General features: G+C 41.5%; 2 protein-coding genes across 2 annotated transcripts in view; both read left to right on the top strand.

Annotated features, from left to right (window-relative positions):
- Positions 1–9099, top strand: part of pdlim2 (PDZ and LIM domain 2 (mystique)) — a 44362-nt gene extending 35263 nt beyond the window's left edge. Inside the window, exons 7-10 of the mRNA XM_037680530.1 lie at positions 490–608; positions 5338–5486; positions 5922–6033; positions 8225–9099. Of these exons, the coding sequence (XP_037536458.1) occupies positions 490–608; positions 5338–5486; positions 5922–6033; positions 8225–8417 (573 nt within the window). The 3' untranslated portion in view covers positions 8418–9099. The remainder of the gene's footprint in view (positions 1–489; positions 609–5337; positions 5487–5921; positions 6034–8224) is intronic.
- A 4786-nt stretch (positions 9100–13885) lies between these two features.
- adgra2 (adhesion G protein-coupled receptor A2) overlaps positions 13886–22546 on the top strand; it is a 46305-nt gene continuing 37644 nt past the window's right edge. The window contains exon 1 of the mRNA XM_037681116.1: positions 13886–14176. Within this exon, the coding sequence (XP_037537044.1) occupies positions 13923–14176 (254 nt within the window). The 5' untranslated portion in view covers positions 13886–13922. The remainder of the gene's footprint in view (positions 14177–22546) is intronic.

The following is a 22546-nucleotide window of genomic DNA, read 5'->3' as shown; positions in this document are numbered from 1 at the left end:
GTTCAATACAAAACCAACTGGACTTTATTTGTAACGGAAGACGTTTCGCTCCTCATCCAAGGAGCTTTCTCAATTCAATGAGCAGTAAGTGAGAGATACAGGTTATAAGGCTGAGTGAGATAAGACACACGCATATATGTAGATTTGACAAGTCACACCTCAAACACCTTAACAGTAGGGGTTTCTTTAGGTCTTTGTTACTCTAATTCACAGATGAGACCCCTCTGTTCCCATTTCAAGTGTGAAAACCGTCTGTGAATCTGTCTTAAAGTTGCATTATAGGTTTTTGAAAGTGGAAATCTGAGGCCTCCTCCTCTGTTAAGAGACGGCCTGGATGACTGAGAATCTTCACCAGCATATATGGGGGGGAGATATATTTAAAACCTTTTAACATATGGATGCTAACAATACAATGTTTGCAGGTGAAATCCACATCAAGAGAATGTATGCATTAAAATTGAACATGGATTGTTTTGTCTTTTCTTACAGGAGTTCTTCCCCTCAGACTTTAGACATAACTCTGGATACAGTCGGACCCCGACCCCACCAGGACGCTACTCGCCCCATAGCCCCATTGATCAGGATGTGCCCTTGTCCCCAAAGCGCAGGTAAACACATCTTTTACTTCAAATAGTTGCTAAAATCTCAATTCATAATCCTTTACAGTAGTCCCTTGTTTATTGCGTGGGAGCTGTACCCTGAAGCGCCGCGACAAGTGAAAAACCGTGAAGTAGGGATATACAGTAGTTCAAGTTTAAGTACAGTAAACTTTATTTTAAGGCTTTAGAAACCCTTCCCACACTCTTTCAATGTTCTAAAATCGTAAACCATATGTCATTTTAACAATATATGTTACTAAATTTTACTTACTAGCTCTGAAAAACAGCAATAGCTCTGGTTCAGGTCCAACTCTGTTTGATTCTGACTCTGCTCGTTTCTGCAGACCCATCCTGCAGCAATGAAGCCCACAATTAGTCCTCTAAACTCTTAAACCTACTCATTTTAACAACATACAGTACTTATCTGTACATGAGCTACAAAATTTTTCTTACAAGGGCTCTGTAGAACAGCAACAGCTCGGTTCCGTCCGAACCCAATAGATGAAAAAAGTCCCGGTACAGTATGACTGGAGCCCACCGCTGCTGCTCCAGGAGCAAGGCTGCCCAGGATTTAATCCACCACCTCTGGCCCGGTCTGGACCAGCACCGCATGACCAGAACATGCTGAAGCCTACAGCCGTCTGTTCCCTGCATCTCCCAGGATCTGGGTCACACTGAGTCCAGATCAACTGCAGCCCAGCTACTCAGCAGTGAAGATACAACTTGAAGGATGAGTTCAGCTTCAGAATTAATTGAGACCTTCCTGTCAGTTCTGTGAGCTTATTCTTACAGAACTTCTGACTTTGGTTGCAAAACTTTCCCCACGTTTGCAGAAAGCAGTGGTTAGAAGCAGTGTTGACTTCTGGGAAGTGAACTGATGGCTTCTGGGTAATGTAGTTCTTTATACTGGCAGAACAGTGAAGGCTTAATGAAAGAAAACTACAAAATAGCAGTACTTTTGTTTTTTTTAAATATTATGTACAGTACTTAAACAAACAGCGATATAGCGAGTCCGCAAAAAACGAACCGCGATGTAGTGAGGGACTACTGTAATGGCTCTGGTGCTTCATGATTGATGAATTTATGAAACAGTTTAAGAAAACAGACACTAATAAAGCTATCAAAACTCATTAGGTAATATTTCTTAATAATGTTACAGTGATGGTAGCGGATTGGCTTTTTATCCATCATTTTTACAGCCCGATTGTATAAAGAGCCAATGCGTTTGGTTGCAGTTGGAGAGATCTGTGCCCATGCAATGATATGACTAAAATCATAGAATACATATATAGTAGGGCTGCCTGACTTGGTATATAGTTTCTAATTAGTTGGAATCAATTAATATTACTTTGTATTGTTTTTGAAATTGTCTTCAAATGTTTATGAAATTTAAATTGAGGATCTAGCACCAAACCACGGTATTTAAATTTTATTTTACTCCAATTTTTTTGCTAAAATCTCAATTCCTAATCCTTTATTCTTATATGTCTTATACAAATATAAAATCTGTTCCGGACCTAAAAGAACCTGAGTTTTCCTGTAGACATTATTCTCCTCTTATAGGAAGGACATCACCGTTATTGTAGTTCATACAGATGTTGCACACAGCCAGCTGTATAACACCTCTGTAACTCCTAAAGTGCACAGGCCAGATTAATGTGTCACTTTGTGTTATAAAGGAGATGATGTTTGGCACATTTTATAGATATTATGGTTTGCATGCGCACAAAGAAACGGCACACGCATAGCAACGCTGAACCCCCCGAGGCTGACTGAATGAATGCAGCAGGAAGTTAATCTGATTCGATTCGTTCCTACATGCAGCTCATCAAGAAAATGTCTGGAAGAATTTTAGCATTACACAAGAGATAATGTTATTATAATGGAGTCCACAGGTGTAGGACTGATTTAAAGAAAGTGTTGTGCAACGATGGGCTGATAATCACCGTAATCATCATCATCGTAATACGTTTCTGTTATTTGAAAGTGTCACGATAAAAGTGGTTCACATTAGCCAAAGGTTGCATTTATTGTTGAATTTATATTAAAGTTTCTTTCAAAATGTTTGTGTGAAATAGGTTTAAAGTGCAACTGCAATGTGAAATCTCATGTTGCTCATGTATTTGCAGTTAATGACATCAGATTATTGAGGAAACACTGCGTTGTCTCTGTCCAGCTCTGCAGTTTATAACCTCACCGTCTGAGATTGTGTTGCTGTAATCTGACTCTGCTTCCTGTGTGCAGACGCTGACCTTTGAACTTTGTTTAGAAAGTCTTTGGCCTCAGTAAAAATAATGTCTTTTTGCTCCTTTTGTAATCTTTTGTCCACAGGTCCTGTTGGAATAGTTGGGTTCTGTGTTTTCTCAGTGCGGGATGATTAACTTTGGCTCTGGTTTCTCCCCCGGGGTAACTACAGCAAGCGATAGGATGTGTCAGCAGCTGTAGCCCTTTCTCAAAATTATTCTCCCCAAAAGAAGACAAATGCTTCTCTCTTGATCGGCCCCCAGTTTGTGCCCCCAGCCCGCAGAATAAGCCCTGTTCCTCCTCAGCCAATCAGACGTTCATTGACACCCACTGACCCGCCTCTTCATGCTGCGTGGCCAATGAGTTTCAGCCCCGGGGCACACCTTTCCCTCTGAATTGGGTTTTTCTGTCTTTCTGGTTTAGTTAGGGGAGTGTGCAGCTAATATTTCCTCTTAGAAAGTCAGAGCTGGTTGACAGAGAAGTTGAAGATTTAGCTCTATTATTATTTTTGCTCTGTGACCATTTCCATTGGAAGGTGAGTGTTGTCATTTTTTTAAATTCCAGTTGAATTCTTTGTTTTAATTATTTTCCTGGAGGAATCAGGTTCAGAGATGTGGTTTAAATGTAGCTGTATGATCTCACATGGGTTTTTCGCACACATGTTGAGTGTTTAGATGGTTATCATTGAGCTCTTGGGCAAAGTGTGATTATGGAAACCAGCATTTCTGTCAGTCGTCGTGTGCTTTTGGATGTAAAAATGTTAAACATGTCATTAAGGCTTCAGAAACTGTTCTTTAGTTCTCAGGCATTGTTAAATGTTTGCATTTGTACCGCATCAGTGTCTCTAACCTTATGTTCAGATGTGTAGATGTCTCTTTCTACTCTCGTTTGGTTAAAGGGAGTAAAACAACAAGACATTTAAACTGTCTTTAGGTTTCATGTTGAGATGAAAGGTGGAGAAAATGAGTGAGTGTGGAGCTGTGCATGAGAAAAACTTGGAAGTTATGCTTCAGAGGTCTGTTTTCAATTTGAACCATGCTCCCTGATGCAGAGGAAAGGCTCCAAGCATTTCATTTCACTCGCATATTTGTAGAGAAACAAACTTGTGTTGCGATGATACAGTCTGCTCATCGCATCAAATACACACACACATGCATGGAGCTTCTCAGATCATATTAGATGCACTTGAGTCTGGAAAACAAGCTCTTAAAGGCTAAACTTCTTCATTTTTTACATCCAAAGCATTTGGTACTTGAATAGAAGACAACTGGACGTGATTGTCTTGTTTCTCATCTTCTTCTTCTCATCCTCAGTTATGAATTGTGAGTTTATGTCATAGTAAGGACCATGTTGGTGTCACATGAATCTCCCACCCACCATCTTGTGAGTCATTTGGGTCTTCATTGCTTGTGAGTTGCTCACCAGCAAGACCAAAAGTTGGAATTGTTTCGGTCACATGTTTTTAAGGCGTGAATGGTTGTGAAACTGCCTTGGGACTAAACTGCCTTCTTAGCATCCCAGCTATGACATGAGCCTGAAACTCCCAGTCCATAGTCGGGACCGAAGAAGGCTTTCAGATGAGAGGTGAAAGGTCATCAAGAACAAGAAGTCTAGTCCTCTGTTCAACTCTTAGGACTCTGCACCAACACAACGATCTGAGAACTACGCAATCGAGGAATTTTTATTTATTTATAAATTCTGCATTCTGAAACGAATACTATCGTAAAATCTACAGCCATAAAAACATCCAGATAAGTGGATATATTCGTATTTTGCTCCTTGATTTAGCGTAAAGACTTGTTGTGTAGAAAAAGAGTTGGCACTCATCTTGATTTTCACTGTTTTGTATCGGATCCAGCCTGTAGATAAGCAGAGAAATCACATTTGTTGTTAATCATCCACCATCTTAACATTTTACGAGCTATAATTGTCTTAGTTCAGCCGTTGAATTTAACACAACCCCTCGCAGCGTGCACAGGGTGCTGACAAAATAAACCCACCTGTCTGGTGAGGTCACTCACTTTTGTTGCAAGTTCTTTGCACAACAGCTGTGCGTTGAAAACAACTGTCTTGCATTTGTTACTGCGGGTGACAACAGGTGGAACTGTTGATGGGGTTTATTTGACTGATTCTGACAGACAAGCTGACAACAGGTGGAAGGCATCAAACCACACCTGACCTGACTCATCCAACCGGTTCCTATTGACAGAAACGAACCCTCTCAGCTCCCAATAAGTTGTTTGTTGGGCGGGTGAGGGGTATTGCTTAAATTTGTACAAAGAACAAAGCTTAGATGTTTTTTTTCCGCTATGTCTCGTGTAAAACATTAAATAAATAGTCTCTTTCTTCACTACTTTATACCTTCATCTTATTTTTACGCTCTTGTACTTTTCATTATGAGAGCTGCTGTGACTATTGGTGTGTTTTCTGAACTCTCCTGCAGTCTTCTCTGAATGTAATCACCTGTGATCTGTTGTTATGGCTCTCTCTACAGCATGGCCAGCTCTGACTTCGCCACGCAGAAGTACGACAGGGACTCAGAGGTGTACAAGTTGATCCAGGAGAACAAGGAGTCCCGCGCAGCTCCTCGACAGTCCAACACCTTCAAAGTACTACAGGAGGCGCTGGAGGCTGATGAGAAAGGTTAGAGATGCTTTCTCCAGAACTCTTTTTTTCAAAAGCAGTATTAATTAAAGCAACCTATAGTGCCACAAATGAATAGAAACTGATAGTTGCTGAAAATTATTAGATAGCATTGTTTAAGTTTACTGGCTGCATCTCCGTCCTGCATCATCGGTGTCAGATTTGCATAAAGCAAAACAAAGAAGTTCACGTTCCTGATTTCATTTGGTTATTTTACATGTTGTGTGTGTCGCTCAACAAATTCAGTCAACGCTCGCATTCTTCCATGATGTGTTAACAACTCGTGTGGAGTCCACTTCACGAGAGCTGCCTCCTGGGTGATGAGCGAGTGGCGACGAGAGACGAGTTCTCCTCACAGAGGGCAGCGTGGATGGTTTTAAACGTAATGAAAGGTGTCGGAGCGTCTGTGTGAGCAGCTCTGTTTGTGTGTTTCAGAGGCGGCCTTGCTGTTTCCTGGGAACCTTTCACCCAACCCGCCTAAAACAAGCACATCTGTTAGAGGAGTCAGCCAGCAGCACATCTGTGAGAGGTGTGGCACCAGCATCGTGTAAGTCTCAAAAGAGCTGAAATTTTAATGATAATGTGGACTGCCTAAAATGTTTTACACACAGCTGAGACGTATTAAATCTGCTTGCACATGGGAGTATTTCTGCATTTTAATTGCCATATTTTCCACCGTACACGTCGCACCGCCGTATAAGTCGCATCAGTCCAAAAATGTCTTATAAAGTGGAAAAAAGCATAAATATGTTGCTTCGCCGTATAAGTCACATCTATTATGTGTCACCGCTGACAACCCGGAAACGTGGGCTGATGTGCCAAAAATCGATTGGCTGCCAAATGGTGGCTGCGGGAGCATGCACAGGAGGGCTTTAACAAGAATTTAACAAGATTAACACTTAAAAACAATTATCTGTTTGCTCAAAATTATAGTAAAGGTGTGTCTCCATCTAACTTTTTCTTAATAAATGCACTATATTGGTCAAATTTGCTGCATTTCAAAAGCCGATCCGCAGCTGCTGGAGTGCGCAGAGGAATGACTCGCTGTGCATTTCTTCGAAATTTAACAAGATAACCACCTAAAAACAATTATTTGTTTGTTCAACATTATAATAAAGGTGTGTCTCAGTTGAACTTTTCCTTAATAAATGCACTTTAATGGTCAAATCAGCTGCCGTTCACCTGGGCGGTGCGGTGAAATGAAGCTGATTTGACGTTTGCTTCCAGGAGTTCCGGAGCAAGACGAAGGTGGCTCTATATGGCAAGCCAAGTGTCTCATTAATAGCCACTTTTACCTATTAATGAGACACTTGGCTTGCCATTGTACTCGAGCGCCCTCTAGCAGCTGCAAACGGTAATATTTAATATTTTTCATGTCTGAATGAATTAAATCGTCAGACCTCAGCCAAAAGTTGAGTTATATTTATGGGGGTAAAAAACATACTGTGTATTAGTCGCTTCTGTGTATACAGCAAGTCGCTGAACTTGAAAATTTATGCAAAAAGGTGCGACTCATACGGCGAAAAATGCAGTACCGGTATATTATTAGGTGAATGTTTCTAATGTGACATTTTTTCCCAACTGCACAACTACCCCTACAGATAAATTATTAAAAAATAGAGGATGTGAATTTTTAACAAGTATAATGAAATGTTCTTTAGATTTCACTTACTTTAAAATGTAGTTCAAAAGTTCATTAGAGAAAGAAATAACTGAGTAAGAATAAACGGATTAAAGTGAACACTGGCCAGACAGGCCATGAAGTAAGAGTTATGCAACTTAGCATGATCATTCTAACTTCTGTTATTAATATGTACAGTCATCACCATTTTTGTCCTTTTTTCAATTTTAAAACCTTTTAATTTGTTTATGAAGGTTCATTTAGTCATCAGATACTGAGGACATCATATCATCATATGGGGGAGTGGTGGCGCAGAGGTTAGAGAAGGTGGGCCTGTGATCAGATGGCCGCAGGTTCGAGTCCTCGGACTGACTACATCAAAATGTGGATGGGAAAGGTGAAGCATCTCCCCCACCCTGGGCCCTTGAGCAAGGCCCTTAACCCCCTCAACTGTTCCCCAGGGCACCCTAGATAGCAGCTCTCTGCTCCACACCGAGGGCTGTGGTAGCTCAGTGGTTGCGTCAGGAAGGGCACCCGGTGTCAAAACAATTGCCAGGTCTTCGTGCGAGTTATTTCGCTGTGGTGACTCCTGAAGAAGGGAGCAGTCCAGAGGAAAAAAGAAAAAGAAAGGGAAAAAGTGTCATCAGGTGATAGTAGGTTTCTTTAAATTTATAATTTATAAACACTGAACTATAAAATATATATATCAAGATTACATAACGGGAGCGGGCCTGAGCCCCCACTTGTCCTCCTCTTTCAGAGCTGTGGCAAAAACAGTTTCTTGTAGTTTTAAATGTAAACCAAAGTGCTTTACTTCAAAATCAGGGTAAAGGGATTATCAAGTCGCCGGGACACGTGTTCTCTGGTGCGTACATGGACCAGTCGTCCCTTCCATCATGAAACCATGCATCTTCTCCAGTGCGAGCAATACTTCCTGTTTGCACTTCTTACAACTGATGAAGGTGTTTGGAGAAACACTGAAACATTTTGTACCTCTTTATATTTTTTAAGGTCCAGTGTTAATAAATAGTTTATTTTATAGAAAATTCTTCCTCTGACTTGCCGTGTGATGTAAGTTCACCCTGTGAGTCTGACTGTGTCTGTCTGGTGTCCACAGCACACAGGCGGTGCGCATCGCTGACAACCACTACCGCCACCCAGAGTGCTACACCTGCACCGACTGTGGGCTCAACCTCAAGATGAGAGGCCACTTCTGGGTTAAGGATGTAATGTATTGTGAGAAGCACGCCAAAGAGAGGTACCAGGGCACAGAAGGGTCCATTCCAGTGACCGTGTCCCCCCGCCACTGAGTTGACAACTCTGCTCCTGTCATCATTCTGGATGAAGAGCGCTGCCAGGAACACCACCTCATCTGACTCATCTGTAGACTTTGGGATGTTTTGGGGGGCATCTTGAAATATTTCTAACATTTAATCATATCTTGCAAAACAATGATACACTTTGATGCCTTATTGTATTTTCATGAGAACTGGGCCTTTTTTTGTCATGTGGTGCAGCCTCAGTGGCCTCTTTAAGATATTCTTTGCTCTAACAATCTACAGCTGCCATGAACTTTCTACTTAAACCAGATTTGAATAACAGCAACGCTTTAGCGAAGTTCACTACGATCGACTCGCAGGAGGAAGATGACCATTGAATTTTCTGTTGGTGTAATGGGACAGATATTTAAGTAACTGCATGCTGTTTTAAAGAGGTACAGTACACAGACAGTGCTGTAGGGGGGTGTGTGTGCATGCTTTCACATGCAGAGGTGTATAGTGGCTTCTGCATGCCTATTCATCTGTGTACATTTGTGCACATGAACAAGTGAAACCAGGAAGCTGGAGGGCCAACAGAGTTTGTGAATTTTATGCTAGATTCAGACCAAAATACTTGGAATTTCCTTCTGTATTTTTTTGTACACTGTAATTATTAACATTAGGGGTAAGGACAAAATATTTGCAGACTTGTTTTGCAGTTTTGTTGACTTTGAGGGACTTTATATCCATTCAGTATGCAAATGTTTTTGATGTTTTTGTGATGCTGATATATTCTTCACATTTCATGTGGATTATAATAAAATTGCACAACTTGAAGCTTCTTCTCTTTATGGTTATATAAAAAAATTAAAACTATCTCTGCCTGATTCATCATGGTTAGATTTATTTCCACCTTCTTCAAATCTACCTATCCTCTTTGCCCACTTCTTTCCTGGTTTCAGGAGCTGCTGGTGCCCATATCCAGCAGTCACTGTACGAGAGGCAGGGGACACCCTGGACAGGACTCCAGTCCATCACAGGGACAAGAGACAAACAACCATTCACTCTCGCTCACACCTAGGGACAAACTAAAACCAGTCAGCCTAACATGCATGTTTTTGGTCTGTGGGAGAAAACCCACGCAGCACGGAGAGAACATGCAAACTATCAACTGCACCACCGTGCAACCCTTATTCAAATACTTCAGTCCAAATCATAAATATCCTGAGACAATATGGAAATATTAGGTTTTTATATTCACATTTTGTTGCATGTTGGCAAGAATACCTAATTACAAAAACAAACCAGCTGTTGCAGTGACTAATTCACCTGCTCTATTCCTGCTACGTAATCATTACATATTATTTAATGTGTACATGGCTACCTACAAACACAGCTTAAATAGAAAAAAAACAAGTATATTATTTCAGAACGCTGGGTTAGAAGTGGTGTACATGTTAATTTTGTGCAATAAATCAAGTAGAAAACAGGAAGAATGTTTAAAAGTAGCTGTCTGAGTGGTACCAGCTTCTTAAAGGAAGGCTTGACCCATTTCAATTAAAAAAAAAATCAATATAAATATATATAACAACACTTATAACACACGCAATATACATGATACGATATTCACTCGATAAACATGAAGCACTTCACAGGTTTCATTTAAACTGTCAGGCTGGTTTGTCATTAGGATCACTCAGTTGTTTCAAAGTTAAAGCGATTAAATAGATTTGACACAAATGTGTGGGGGTGTTTTTTGGAAGGGGGGCAGGCAGTCAAACCACATTTACTAATGCACATTCATTCAACCTTTATTTATACCGGTTAATCCCATTGAGCCTCGGGGACTCATTTACAAGAGAGACCTGGTTTTAACAGAGTGATGACAACAGTGGATAACGAAGACGATCATAAAGGATGCGCACAAATTGAGAACAAGTTAAATAAAATGGTATTTAAAAAGTAACAAAAACAGCTATAACATAAATTATAAATTATGACGGTTTTTATATTTGTTGCATTTCCTTAAAATATTCAAACAATATCTGTTCTCACTGAAAAACTTTGAATCTGTACTAATATTTTTTATGCTTTTAAAAGTACATCTTCATGTTCAAGAATCTGTTCAGTCATTCTTTACGTTTATCAGAAGGAACAACAAATTCAAATGTAATTTTCTGTATCTGTGAAACGATGAAAATATATGCATAAATAGCATCTTGCTGAAGTGACTAATAGAGAGAAATTCAACATATATAATTTATTTGCATCTCTGGAGAATATTGAAAAAGGTGCTACGTCTTTTATGAGAGAGGAAACATGCGTCTACATCAAAGTTCATGCTCAATAATCCAGGCAAATAATCCAACAACGTTAAATCAGGTTCTCTGGACTGTTTCTGTGTGTTCAAACATTTTGCGTCCGAGGAGTCTAGATGCCAACTGGTTGTTCCACTATGTGAGTGTGCTACTTATGGGACTGAGTTTGTTGTGGCTCCTCGGACTGATGAAGTCCTTTGGATGAAAGACGAAACGTTTCATCACAAAGAACCCATCCAGAGGACCTGACTTCACTTTGTTGGATGAAAACATACAATCTTTTCCTATTTCAGTTAAAAACCAAAGAAGTTCTTTTTTACAACAAAAAACTGAGTTATTTTGAAGTTTACAGTTTTCTTTAACATCTGTTCCATTAATAATTCTCAACAAATACATTCAGTTTTAAAAATGTGACACTAACATGAAGCCGAAGTTGTGTGTTTTTTTTTTTTTAAATATATAAAACCATGCTCTCAGAGCAGCACGTGAAGACTTTCTGCGTTTGCTGCTCGCACCACTAGATGTCTCTGGTTCTTCAGGAAACACTTGGCAGCAGATGAAGCCTCCTGGCTCAAGGTTTTCTTTTGTTTATCTGCTGGCAGCAACACCATCCTAAACTTTCCCTCATTCTGAACTCTCAGCAGTCTCGTCATGACTGATCACGCTGAAACCTTCTTTAAAATAACTCATTTGATTATTTCTGCTTGAGCGTCTGCTTTGGAGGACAACGTCTCCTTATGGTGGAACGTCCCTCGTGTGATCCATCATCTCTCACATCTGTCAAAAGCTCAGCTTGTACCAAAACCAAAGCAAAGCCATCATCTCGATGCTTCTCCCAGTCTCTTCACCTCGCCTCCTCGACGATCTCTCCTTGCTCAGTACCCCACCTGGAATGGAGTCCAGATGTGGAGCGGGGAAAGGAGAGATTGCTTGCTTAGCTATAAGGAGCGACGGGGGCTGCTGAGTGTATAGAGAGAAAATGTTGGAACGACTTTAAAGTTTGTCTGGATGCCATTAAATACAATTTGATGCAATGTGCAGTTTGGGACGTGACACTGAAAATGGAAACTGTGCTCTCCAGATGAGAGAGATTTGGGCCTTGCGAGGTTGGAGGAGGGGGTGTTGTACATGAAGCCTTAGTTAACAGCTTGGATAAACAGCCCTCTGTTTCATTACTGAGCAGGCGCCCATCGGCTCCTTGTGTTTTTATTCAATAATCATGCTGGCTGTCTGCGCCTGCTCCAACGTACAGTATCATGTACAGGAATAACAAACCGGGGGTCTGCTGCGGGGGTCAGAGTACAGTGCACTATTATATTGCAGGGCTGCTCGCACGACTGAGGTGCCTGCAGTTTGACTTTGTCAATGAATACACGTCAAGCCCAATTGTATAAAACCCCTTTTCAAAAGCAGCAGTTCACTGTCTCATTTTTTTTTTTTGAAACCAGATTTGGATCACCACAGTCTCCATCCTGCAGGGCCTCTCGTATATCAAGGCAGTATTTTTAAAACACACATGTGCTGCTATATTTTGGGAACTTTTCATACACATGGAGGGAAAAAAAGTGAGCCAAAGACCTCAAGAAAGGATAAAGACGAGGGGAGGGATGTCATATTTATATATATTTTTTAATAAATTGCATTCTTTTAACAAAAGGTTGGAGGTTTTGATGTATTGTTTCTCCTCTTGGACTTGTGAGCGTGTCTACTTACAACAACCTCAGTCTGATCTTGAATTATTATAGCTTCATTTGTTCAGAAACACCTTTACTTTCCTTAAATGTTGCAACACATCATTGTTTTCCATGCATGCATTAAAATGCAACACAGTTGGACAACAAAACCATTACGTCCCACATCTTAGAGGTTTTTTGTTACCAGCGTGGCAGTTCAGTCCGTGTGGATTTTCAAGATAAAACTCCTCGGAGCTCTCATAAGTCTCTCAGCAGGAACAATATAAAATTCAACTGAATTGCAGGCTATCTATAAAAGTCTTCGCTTCCTGTCCTTCCCGCTGACTGAACGAGCGGGCTTTGATCTGCTCTGCAGCACAATGCACAAGAGGCCTTCAGCTTTCATTCATAACTTCGTTGCTCTACCGCATTGAACTCACCTTCCTGTGTTGATGGAAATGGCCAATTCAAAACAAGGAGACAAACAACCCTGAGCCATCATGTAAACAGTTAATCCTCATTTAGCTTGTTCCCATTTCATTCAGGATCACTTGTTTTTTGACATAATGCTTCCCCTCCATGACCTCATAACTGCTGCCTTATTGTTGTGATGTCATAAATTACAACAAATTACAGCTTATTGTTATTTTTCTCACTGTCCAAGCATGGGACATAGAAGAGAGCGCATGTTTTAGTTTTTTTTTTTTTTTTTTTTGATTGTCATATTAGTCACACAAAATTGTGAGGCGTCAATCCAGGTGGGTCACGGTGAAATGGAGGCGCTAGGACCGCGCGGAACCAGCGCGCAGACGGAGCGGGCGCACTTGGGTAAGAAGTCTGACTGAGAGAGTTCTGCGTGTGACAAGAGGCAGGCAGCAGGCAAAACTCCGTTACATTGAGCTTTTTTCTTGTTTTGGAGAGGAGAAGGTCAACACCAAGCTACTTCTTGTCTGATTTAGTGCTTTTGAAAATTTGTTTAAACTGAATTTAAGCTGTGCGTGAGAGCGCGCGGAGCTCCGGGAGCGGAAAAAAAAAAGAAGAAAACTTTTAAAAGCAGCAAAAAACTGAGGAAAGTTGCAGAATAATTATATTTGCATTACTTTCCTATAAATGTTCAAGAGATTGTGGATGTATTTGCGCCTGGTCAGTCGTGCCTCACCACCACAGGATGACTTTTAGAGGAGCGAGATAACGGTAATTTTTTTGGACACTCCCAAAGAGAAACGTCAACCTCTTCAGGTTATTCTTCATCGACTTTTTAAGACACAGATCCGTCCTTGTTGCTGTTGTTCAGAACCATCTGATGGACTCACACCTTCTGGATTTATTTACCTTTTGGACTGATAGAAGTTGCGCGCTCCGGCTTCCATGACATAACGGGACTTGAGATGATGGGTGCTCACTGCTGACCCGGAGGGCTTCCCAACTTTATTCAAAACCTGTGAGTGTTTTTGCTGTGGCTGTTGGTTCTTTGCCCTCTTCACACCATCCTAGAGCTTCATGGTGGAGATATGGGATGACTGGAGGCGGGTGGCGCAGCTAAGGTGAAAACCAGGCGAAGGACGATGTTTGCGCCCGGCGCGGGCATCTCTCTGCCGCCGGGGCGTCTGGTGCTGATGCTGCTCCTGCTGTCCGCCTCCCACACGAGACCGTCCCAGGCCTGCCCCGGCCTCCTGGCCTCCACCAGCGGCTGCAGCTGCTCGGAGGAGCGCGCCAAGGCGCACGGCGTTCAGTTGGTGGGGAAAAGGATCAGCTGCAGCAAAGAAGAGCTGCTTGAACTTCCGGATGCCAGCTTGTTCCCCAACAGAACCGTCACTCTGTGAGTTGGAACTTTAATATCTGGTGTAACTCATGTGCTCCATTGTGTTTCATGAAGACAACCAGGCACTAAACTGTTCATTGGGGAGATTTTCTTTGAGCTAAATACAAGACCTCGTGCTGTCAGGTGTCCCTGCAGCAGTAAAAGCACACAGTTATAGGTCAGAAGTTTACATCATGAACTTCTACATCCTCAGTGAAGAGATGAGCATGTCATCCCTAAATCTTTAAAAAGCTGTGATCATCTTCAGAACCTGCCTCTTTGACACAACTGTCACTTTAAGGTGGCCTCAGCCAGATGCTCTGTGTTTCAGCTCGCTCCCAACCCCTGCTGCACGCTGCACACGGTCCAGCTGACTCGGCCTTGTAAACTTAGAATAAACAGAAACACATTCGGAGTGTTTTATATCAGGCTCGTCTCCACACTGCTGGGCTGCTTCCACTTCAGATACAGCAACACCCTGTCTCCTTCTGGTGAGGAAGTTTGTATGAAATCATCGCAGAGCAGCAGCAGCTGAGCCCATAGTTTGATATTTTTTAATTATTAAGGAACTCATTTGTGTGGTCTGTCTGGAGCGGTCTTGAAAGAGGCTCGTTGTGGGCCAAAACACACAGTCACCCCTGACAGATAGCTGATCTATTAGTGACACATTTTTTAGGGTGGTGTTTGATTCCGTTGCAATGCAGCACTTTCTCCCCAGCTGCAGAGTTTCTTAAGCTGTTGCTCATTCCCACAGTACGTTTGACGCAGTGGGAAAACTGTGAGATGCACATGGGCACAGTGGAAAAAAAAGCACTGGTGTGCAACCAGCGCATGAGGTAAAGTCAGGGGATGTGTGCCCCAGGGGAGCGTCGGCCTGCCAGCAGTGCATTTATAGGCCCTTATGTTTGTTGCCTAATAAACATCTGGGGAACACATTGCTGGAAGCTGGAGGACGAAGTGGCTTTTGGTGGCAGCGGTTGAGGTGATTGAAGATAATCTTCCTTTCCCGCTCCTTCTCATTTTGGTCGAGTTGTTTTTGTGCAGCTGTTTGACCTTCTGTGACACATTTATGAGGCGCAAACAATTCTGCTGGCCAATTTATTTTTATTTTTTTTAATTTTTGTTACCTTCCCTGAGAACTTTATCTGGAAAGTTTGTTTTCCCTGAGCATTGGAAGGGCTCTCAGTACGCCCGTGCTCCCAACGTTGCTCGTGACATTAGCTCCAGATGTGGAATGTGGGACGTTGTGTTGATATTCTTGTTATTCCTAACATTCTTCAGTCTGCTCCAAGACGGCGGATGGGATCCCATTCCAGGTGCGGCAGAGGGAGCTCTCTTTTGGTGCCCGCTTCGAGGAGCCGGCCTCTCTCCTGGGGCTGCGTGGAGAAATCATCTCCTTCATGCTGAGCAGGCAAAGGCTGCACCGGGTCCGGGGCTTCCGGGGCCAACTGCTTCATGTAATGCACAACAGCTGGCCCCTGTGAACATTCCAGCTGAGGCCCCTCAGCATCATGGGAAATCCCAATGGGGAATTGTTTATTAAAGCCATTAGTTGGTCACTTGTTATTCAAGCAGCTCCAGTATTATCACCTCCTGCTCATCAGGGCCCGAGCTTCACTTTGACCCCACTCTTGTTGTTTTCCATCGTTTCTAATGCATGGTTCTTTTTTTCCAGCTTTCACCAGGGAGTTTCAGTCGTCCACCCCACTTTCCCTCTTTTCCCTTAACTCCAGCTCCCCATTTTTCACCCCACCCCCCACCCCCCTCTATCATGAGTTCATCCACACGCAGTAACTCTCAACCTAAATATTTAGTCGACTTGGTAGGAAACTGCCATGTCCAAACCTCTTCCAGATGTGAGCCTGCACAGGCCGTGTTTAGGCCTAATTATGCACGGCTGCAAAGGAGCTGGATCGCCCGGTCGGGCAGAGGAGCGGCAGGGTAGAGGAAGGCAGAGCGATAGCAGCGTGAGACTGAAACGCTTTGGTGGCGAGAAGAGGAGTAAATGACAGAGGTTGATAGGAGGTCAAAGTGAAGGAGAAAGTTCAGCAGGAGGAGGAGAAGAAGCGGGAAAAGGAAACCAAACTGGGGGGAAAAGAAGGAGGTGTGTGTGTGAGGGGGTGTCGTTTCAGCTTGGCAGGCCGTTCAGAGGGATGTGCCCCTGGAGACTGAAAACTCCCCAGCCTCTGACTAACAGATCTTCAGCACTGGGGTGAAAGGCGAGAGGAGGAGGCAAGGCGCCTCTCACAACAACATCGTTTCACTTCCAAAGTGACACCACATCTTTTAGAGTATTAATATTATTAGTCTTTTGAGGATTGTAAGCAGGAACTTTTTTTTATTTTTTATTTTTCATGGAAAAGAAAAGAGCTGCGCCTGGAGATCGCTGCGTTTCTCACACGTCGAGGCTCAGGAAACCCAGAGGGCCGTCTGCCTCTCAGTGCTGCGTGGTAGCAGCTGCGTCTGTTTTAATGTTTTAATGGAGAACAGACGAATAAAGAGAATGTACAGTGGCACTTTCTGTGTGAATGTGCTCGTGTTTCGTAGCTTGTGGTTTTTACCAAAGTCAAAACCGTACTCCTCCCCTCGGCATATTCTGTTGTCACCATCGCCAGTGACGGATGGCTACGGCTTGTTGTGTGCCAACCTTAATGAGTGGGCACAGATGCTTCGGAGGGGTGGCAGCATGCCCTGTGGCCTTGATGCCCCCCTTCACTCAAGACAGCTGCGGATGATTCCTGAACGGTTGTCGTGTCGATGGACCGCAGTTTGGGACAAAAATATCCCAACAGGACAGCAGTATATGTATCATTAATAATCATGGTTGTAAAGGAGGAGTGTCACACTGCTGGGGAGGGGGGACTTTAATACACTGGCAGCAGACTCAAAACTGTACAGCAGACAGGAAGCTGCATTAGAAAGTGATTAGACAGTTTTGTTATTAAAAGATAATCTGGTGAACTTGTGCCCTATCTTGATGATCTATTATTATTTTATTTATTATTAGTCATGGAAGACAAGCTAACTCTGGTTCAAAACTGTTATTTTTCTTTCCTTTTTTATTGAAATAGACTCAAACTTTAGAGAGCTTGTGCTTTTTACTGTATATTTTATTTAGGAGTAAAAATTATTGGCGTCTTTTCCCATTATTTTCTGAACTTTCACATTTTTTAAAACCCATATGATCTGTTAGAAGTGTGACATTTTATTTTTATGGATACGCTGGAATGACCCTATTTATTTTTTACTAAATATAAAATTAATTATCTCAGAGTGTCCTTTTTTTTTTTTACCTTTCTGGACCTAAATTATAATAATGCTTCTAAAGAACGCCCACCTGTTTTAGGCCCCGCCCACAGAAGAGTTCAGTCTCTGATTGGTCAGCTGGCTGGTAGGTTCTTCTGGTGCAACAGTTTGCTGACTGTCATATTTGACTTTTCAATTTTTATTTTTGGGTTCAATATTGTTTGGATACTGACTTAAAAATATATTTTTTAAATGATTATAAAGTTACTTCGGCTTTTCAAATCAAATACACACAAAGCAGCAAGCTCGCACACACATCTTGATACATAAGGCCAATTCAGAAATACCATTTGAGTTTTCTAGCTAAGTAGTGATTTTTTGTTTCTCATTGCTAAAAGGCGATAATGTTGACACTTTCTGTGTGTGTGTGTGTGTGTTTGTGTGTGTGTACATTTGTCTCTCTGTAGAGTAAATATCACAAACCACTGAACAGATTATAATGTACATAACTCACAGACTAGTAATCGTTGGTTGTACATTGTTTGTAACTAAAAACAACTCAAATAAAGATGGGAGTGGAAGTTAACCGACCCTTGAAATGGCAAACATGACAGTCAACAAATATTGAGCTAAAATAGAGTTTGTTTGTGTCTGAGAGTCACTCAAACACAACTTCAGTGCGCTCACTGATAACATGTTACTTCTGTCTAAAACTTTGCCTCTAATGAATGAACTGTGTTTGTCTGCAAAAAATCTCGTGAATCAGAGGATAATGATTGGTGAACGTTTCAGAATCGTTGAATGTATATCTACAACTATTGAGCCTTTAATTCAAAAATTGCTGCCTTAATCTTGACTAATAGAAACAGGGCTGTAATTCAGCCAGTTTCACAGATTTTGGGCTGTAATTAAGATGTTCCCTGAGTGCTAACACATTTTGGAATATTGCGTGAGATCGTGCATGTCACTGACACGGTTTGACCAAAACGTTATCTCTTCTCATCATGAGGTGATTTTACTCATAACTCTGGCATGAAAGTTAGAGCATGAAATGCAGTTTTTCAAGAAAACCAGGACTTTAACTTATTTATTTTTTAACTGTGGGAGGAAAACTAGAGTTTCCAAAGTAAACTCAAAGAAGCACAAGGAGAACATGTCAAGGTGAAAGTTCTTTATTGTCATTCTCATCACATGCTGTTAAAAATTAAAGAAGTCCCTGGATAGGGGGAATGTGATGGGTGCTGTATTTATCAACCTTAAAAAGGCATTCGATATGGTTAACCATAGTTTGCTTTTATCTAAAATGTCAGAATTAAATTTTTCAGTTGATGCAATAAGATGGTTTACATCTTATCTTCAGTCTAGAGCTCAGTGTGTTAAATTAGATCAAGACATATCGGGATTTTTGAACTTCAAAAAGGGCATCCCACAAGGCTCGATACTTGGCCCTTTGCTGTTTAGTCTCTTCATAAACGACTTGCCTCGGCACTGCTCAGGTGTCAACTGTCAACTTTATGTGGATGATGCAGTTCTCTATGCATCCGCCAAGTCACCAGAACAAGCTGCAGAAGTGGCTCGTGCAAAATCAGCTAGTTCTGAACATTTCAAAAACAGTCTCCATGTGTTTCTCAATAAGAACACTTGATTTAAAAGAAAAATTTAATGTTCATTTACAAAATGAAAAAAATCAGTTTGTTGCTGAATTTAAGAACCTTGGCTTGGTGCCAGATCCTCAACTTAAATTTGATAAACATTTAAGGACAAATTCAAAAACAATACAACGTAATAGTAATTGTTTCAAACTAATTAGAAACTATATACCAAGTCAGGTGGCCCTGCTATATATGCATTCTATGATTTGTTTTGTCACATATTATATTGCATGACCGCATGGGCTCAGGCCTCTCCAACTGCAATCAAACACATTGGCTCTTTATACAACCGGGCTGTAAAAATTATGGATAACAATCCAATCGACTATCACCACTGTAACATTATTAAGAAATATAATCTAGTGAGCTTTGATAGCTTTATTAGTTTATGTTTTCTTTAACTGTTCCATAAATGCATCAATCGTGTAGCACCCGAGCCATTACTTCCATTTGTTGAGAGACAGAACAGCAACAGAGTCACTGGAAGTTCCACATATCATGACTGTAAAAAACCATTCTGCAGGACAAGTTTTGGACAGACAGCTGTAAGCTGTGGAACTCATTACCAGCTGATCTTAAGACCATAACCGACATTAAAATATTCACTTCAAGGCTTAAGTATTGGCTAAAGATGAACCAGAATTGTACTCATTTTTAAATATTGTAATTGTTTTAACTCAGTAGTTTTAAATGCTTTTTTAAAATGTCTATTTTTTATCATTTTAATTTGTTTTTTTTACTGTTGACCTTAACTTTTCATTTAACCAACTGTTAAAGGCCCATCTATAGAGATGGGTGTTGTGAATTAGCTTTGGCTATATACACTGTGATGCAGGCATTAGATTGTTTTGATCCATGTTTCTTGTATCTGTCCTTATCAAATAAACAATAAATAAATAAATAAAATGCGGTACATGAGGTGGAACAAAACTGTGTACACAGAGGTCCAGTTACATCCAACAAAAGTATAAATTGTAAAAGAAAAACAGCAATAAGATCTAAGATATGAACTAAGAAACACGCTAAACTAAGATACGCAAAAACAACAGCAGCACAAACATGAGTCTGTGAGAGCAGATGAGTATATGAATACACGAGCATGAAATAAATCAGCAGCATGAGATCAGCAGCAGATCAGCAAAGGTTTTCAGGTATGTAAACTGGAAGCCCAGTTTAGATTCACTAAATCTTGAGTCACTGAGATGAAAATGATCCTCAGTTTGTGGAACAATCAAAAAGGTTTGACTTTTACTCTGGGGTTCAAGTTCAGAAAGTACAGTACACCAAAGTTTCACCAATTCACCACAAGAAGTGGAAGGACTGCCTACGTCTATGCCTATATGTTAGATTTCTCTGAACGGACCTCATATGATGAGTTTAGAGAGTTTATGTCCTTACAGAGCTTCCTCACCTCAGCAGAATCATCAGTGTGACTGTGTGTGCGTTTCAAATCCGTTTTGTGTTGCGGATGTGTGCAAAAGCGCCAGCAGCTGTGGTTTATGCCGGGTTCTTGATTCATATGTTGAGACGGGAGGATGTTGACAAAACGTCCCGAACCATCATCTTATCAGCAGGGAGAATTCCTATAGTAGGCAGAAAGCTGGAGCCCAGGCATTCCTGCAGCGATACAGTTTATTTATGTGTGGCAAGGTGTTGAGAGAAGGGGGAGCAGCCTGTCCTCTGCACATGTTTGATGGAGCAGTGGTCAGCAATAAATCAAAAAGGCAAACAAAGGCCTGACACTGGATACTTGAAGCCTGAGACCGGCTGTAGCACCTGCCAGTGCCACGCATGCCCAGGATTTTTATTGTGCTCCATGGGTCAAAGTAGCCCGGCCTCAGTGGGACCACATCACTGCAGCTCCCTGACCGTTCTGAACGATGAATGCATATTTTCACTTTTCACCTTGTTTTGTTGATCTGCGGCAGTTTAAAACTTGGCCATAACATCCATGTGTTGTCAGAGTAACATCATCCCCCAGGAGTGGCTTTTTTTGTTGTTTTAGTTTTTCCTTTCTCACCGCTCTCTTCTTATCTTTCTCCAAAAACGCCTGACTTGGACTTTTCTTTGCCAGCGCTAACTTCCCTCTCCCTGGGTCTGACCACAAAGGCGCTTAGAGTTCCTGCTCTGGGTCGACAACACATGGAGATAATGGGTGCCTATACTGGGAATGCCTGCGGCTTGTATGTGTGTGTGTGTCTGTATGTGTGCGTTTCTGCTCTGTCTATTCCTAAAAATCAGTCAGTCGTGATGCATTCACTGTATTTCAAAAACTCAGTAATACAATTTCTGAAATGAACAGTATCTACTTTAAATACAAAAACATCTGGCAGAACAATGGACAGTACAACTATGATATACTTTAGGTTAGTGGTATAAAGTAGGTGAACAACAGGCGGCTCAGAGTAAATAACACAACAACATACGTTTTAAAGAGTCTTACTGTAAAACAGTCACTCTGTGCTGATCTTTGTAATTGTCTGAGAACAGCTGCAGTCAGAAGTTTACATACACTCATGGACACAATGCTTGGAATACTTTTGGGCGTTTGTCTGAACTGTTCTTTTTCCAGGATGGAATGACTAAACAACATGCCATGTCAATGATTTTTTAAATAAAAAACTAGATGTAAAAGTTTCAATTATACTTTTTATGATCAAATTTAAGATCAGTTATACCATACTACTGGTAATGAAACAGCCCCACGGCATGTTGTTACCACCACTGTGCCTAACACAGTGTTCCTTAGAAGTCTCACCTATAGCTATACAGTAGTCCCTTGTTTATTACGGGAGTCCGTACCCTGAAGATCTGCCACAAGTGAAAAACAGTGAAGTAGGAATAGTAGTACAAGTATTAAGTAGTAGTTTATTTTAGTATATATATATATATATATATATATATATATATATATATTTAAAGGTGTTTAAAAACCCTTCCCACACTCTAGCAATATTCTAACCAATGTTTCTAAACTCTAAAGCTCTAGAAGAGCACAGAGTGTCATGATTTCAGCTCCCTGCCTCCTCTGTTCTTTGCCACCTGCAAGCGCTCTTGGCCACGCCCATTTCTGTGCTGTGCACAGAGAACAGCTGATCAGCTGCAGCAGGAAGTTTATCCTGCAGTGTGAACTGCAAACATGTGCAGGAGGTGCTAAATAATTTAAAATAATTTATTTCAAATAAAAATTCTATGCCTATTGTGCGGCTCATCCCTCAGTCAGCCAATTGTGTGTCATCATCCATCCATCCATTATCTTTACCCGCTTATTCCATTTTTGGGTCACGGGGGTCGCCGGTACCCATGTCCAGCAATCACTGTGCGAGGGGCGGGGTACACCCTGGACGGGTCGCAAGTCCATCACAGGGCCACATAGAGACAAACGAGGTAAACAACAATTCACTTTCTCACTCACACCTAGGGACAATTTAGAGTTACCAATCAGCCTAACATGCATGTTTTTTGGTCTGTGGGAGGAAACCGGAGTACC

Source organism: Nematolebias whitei, chromosome 8 (assembly GCF_014905685.2).
Source record: "Nematolebias whitei isolate Nwh7 chromosome 8, NemWhi1, whole genome shotgun sequence".
Classification (NCBI taxonomy): Eukaryota; Metazoa; Chordata; class Actinopteri; order Cyprinodontiformes; family Rivulidae; genus Nematolebias; species Nematolebias whitei.
Note: the sequence above shows the minus strand (reverse complement) of the source record. Positions and strands in the feature narration are given on the sequence as shown.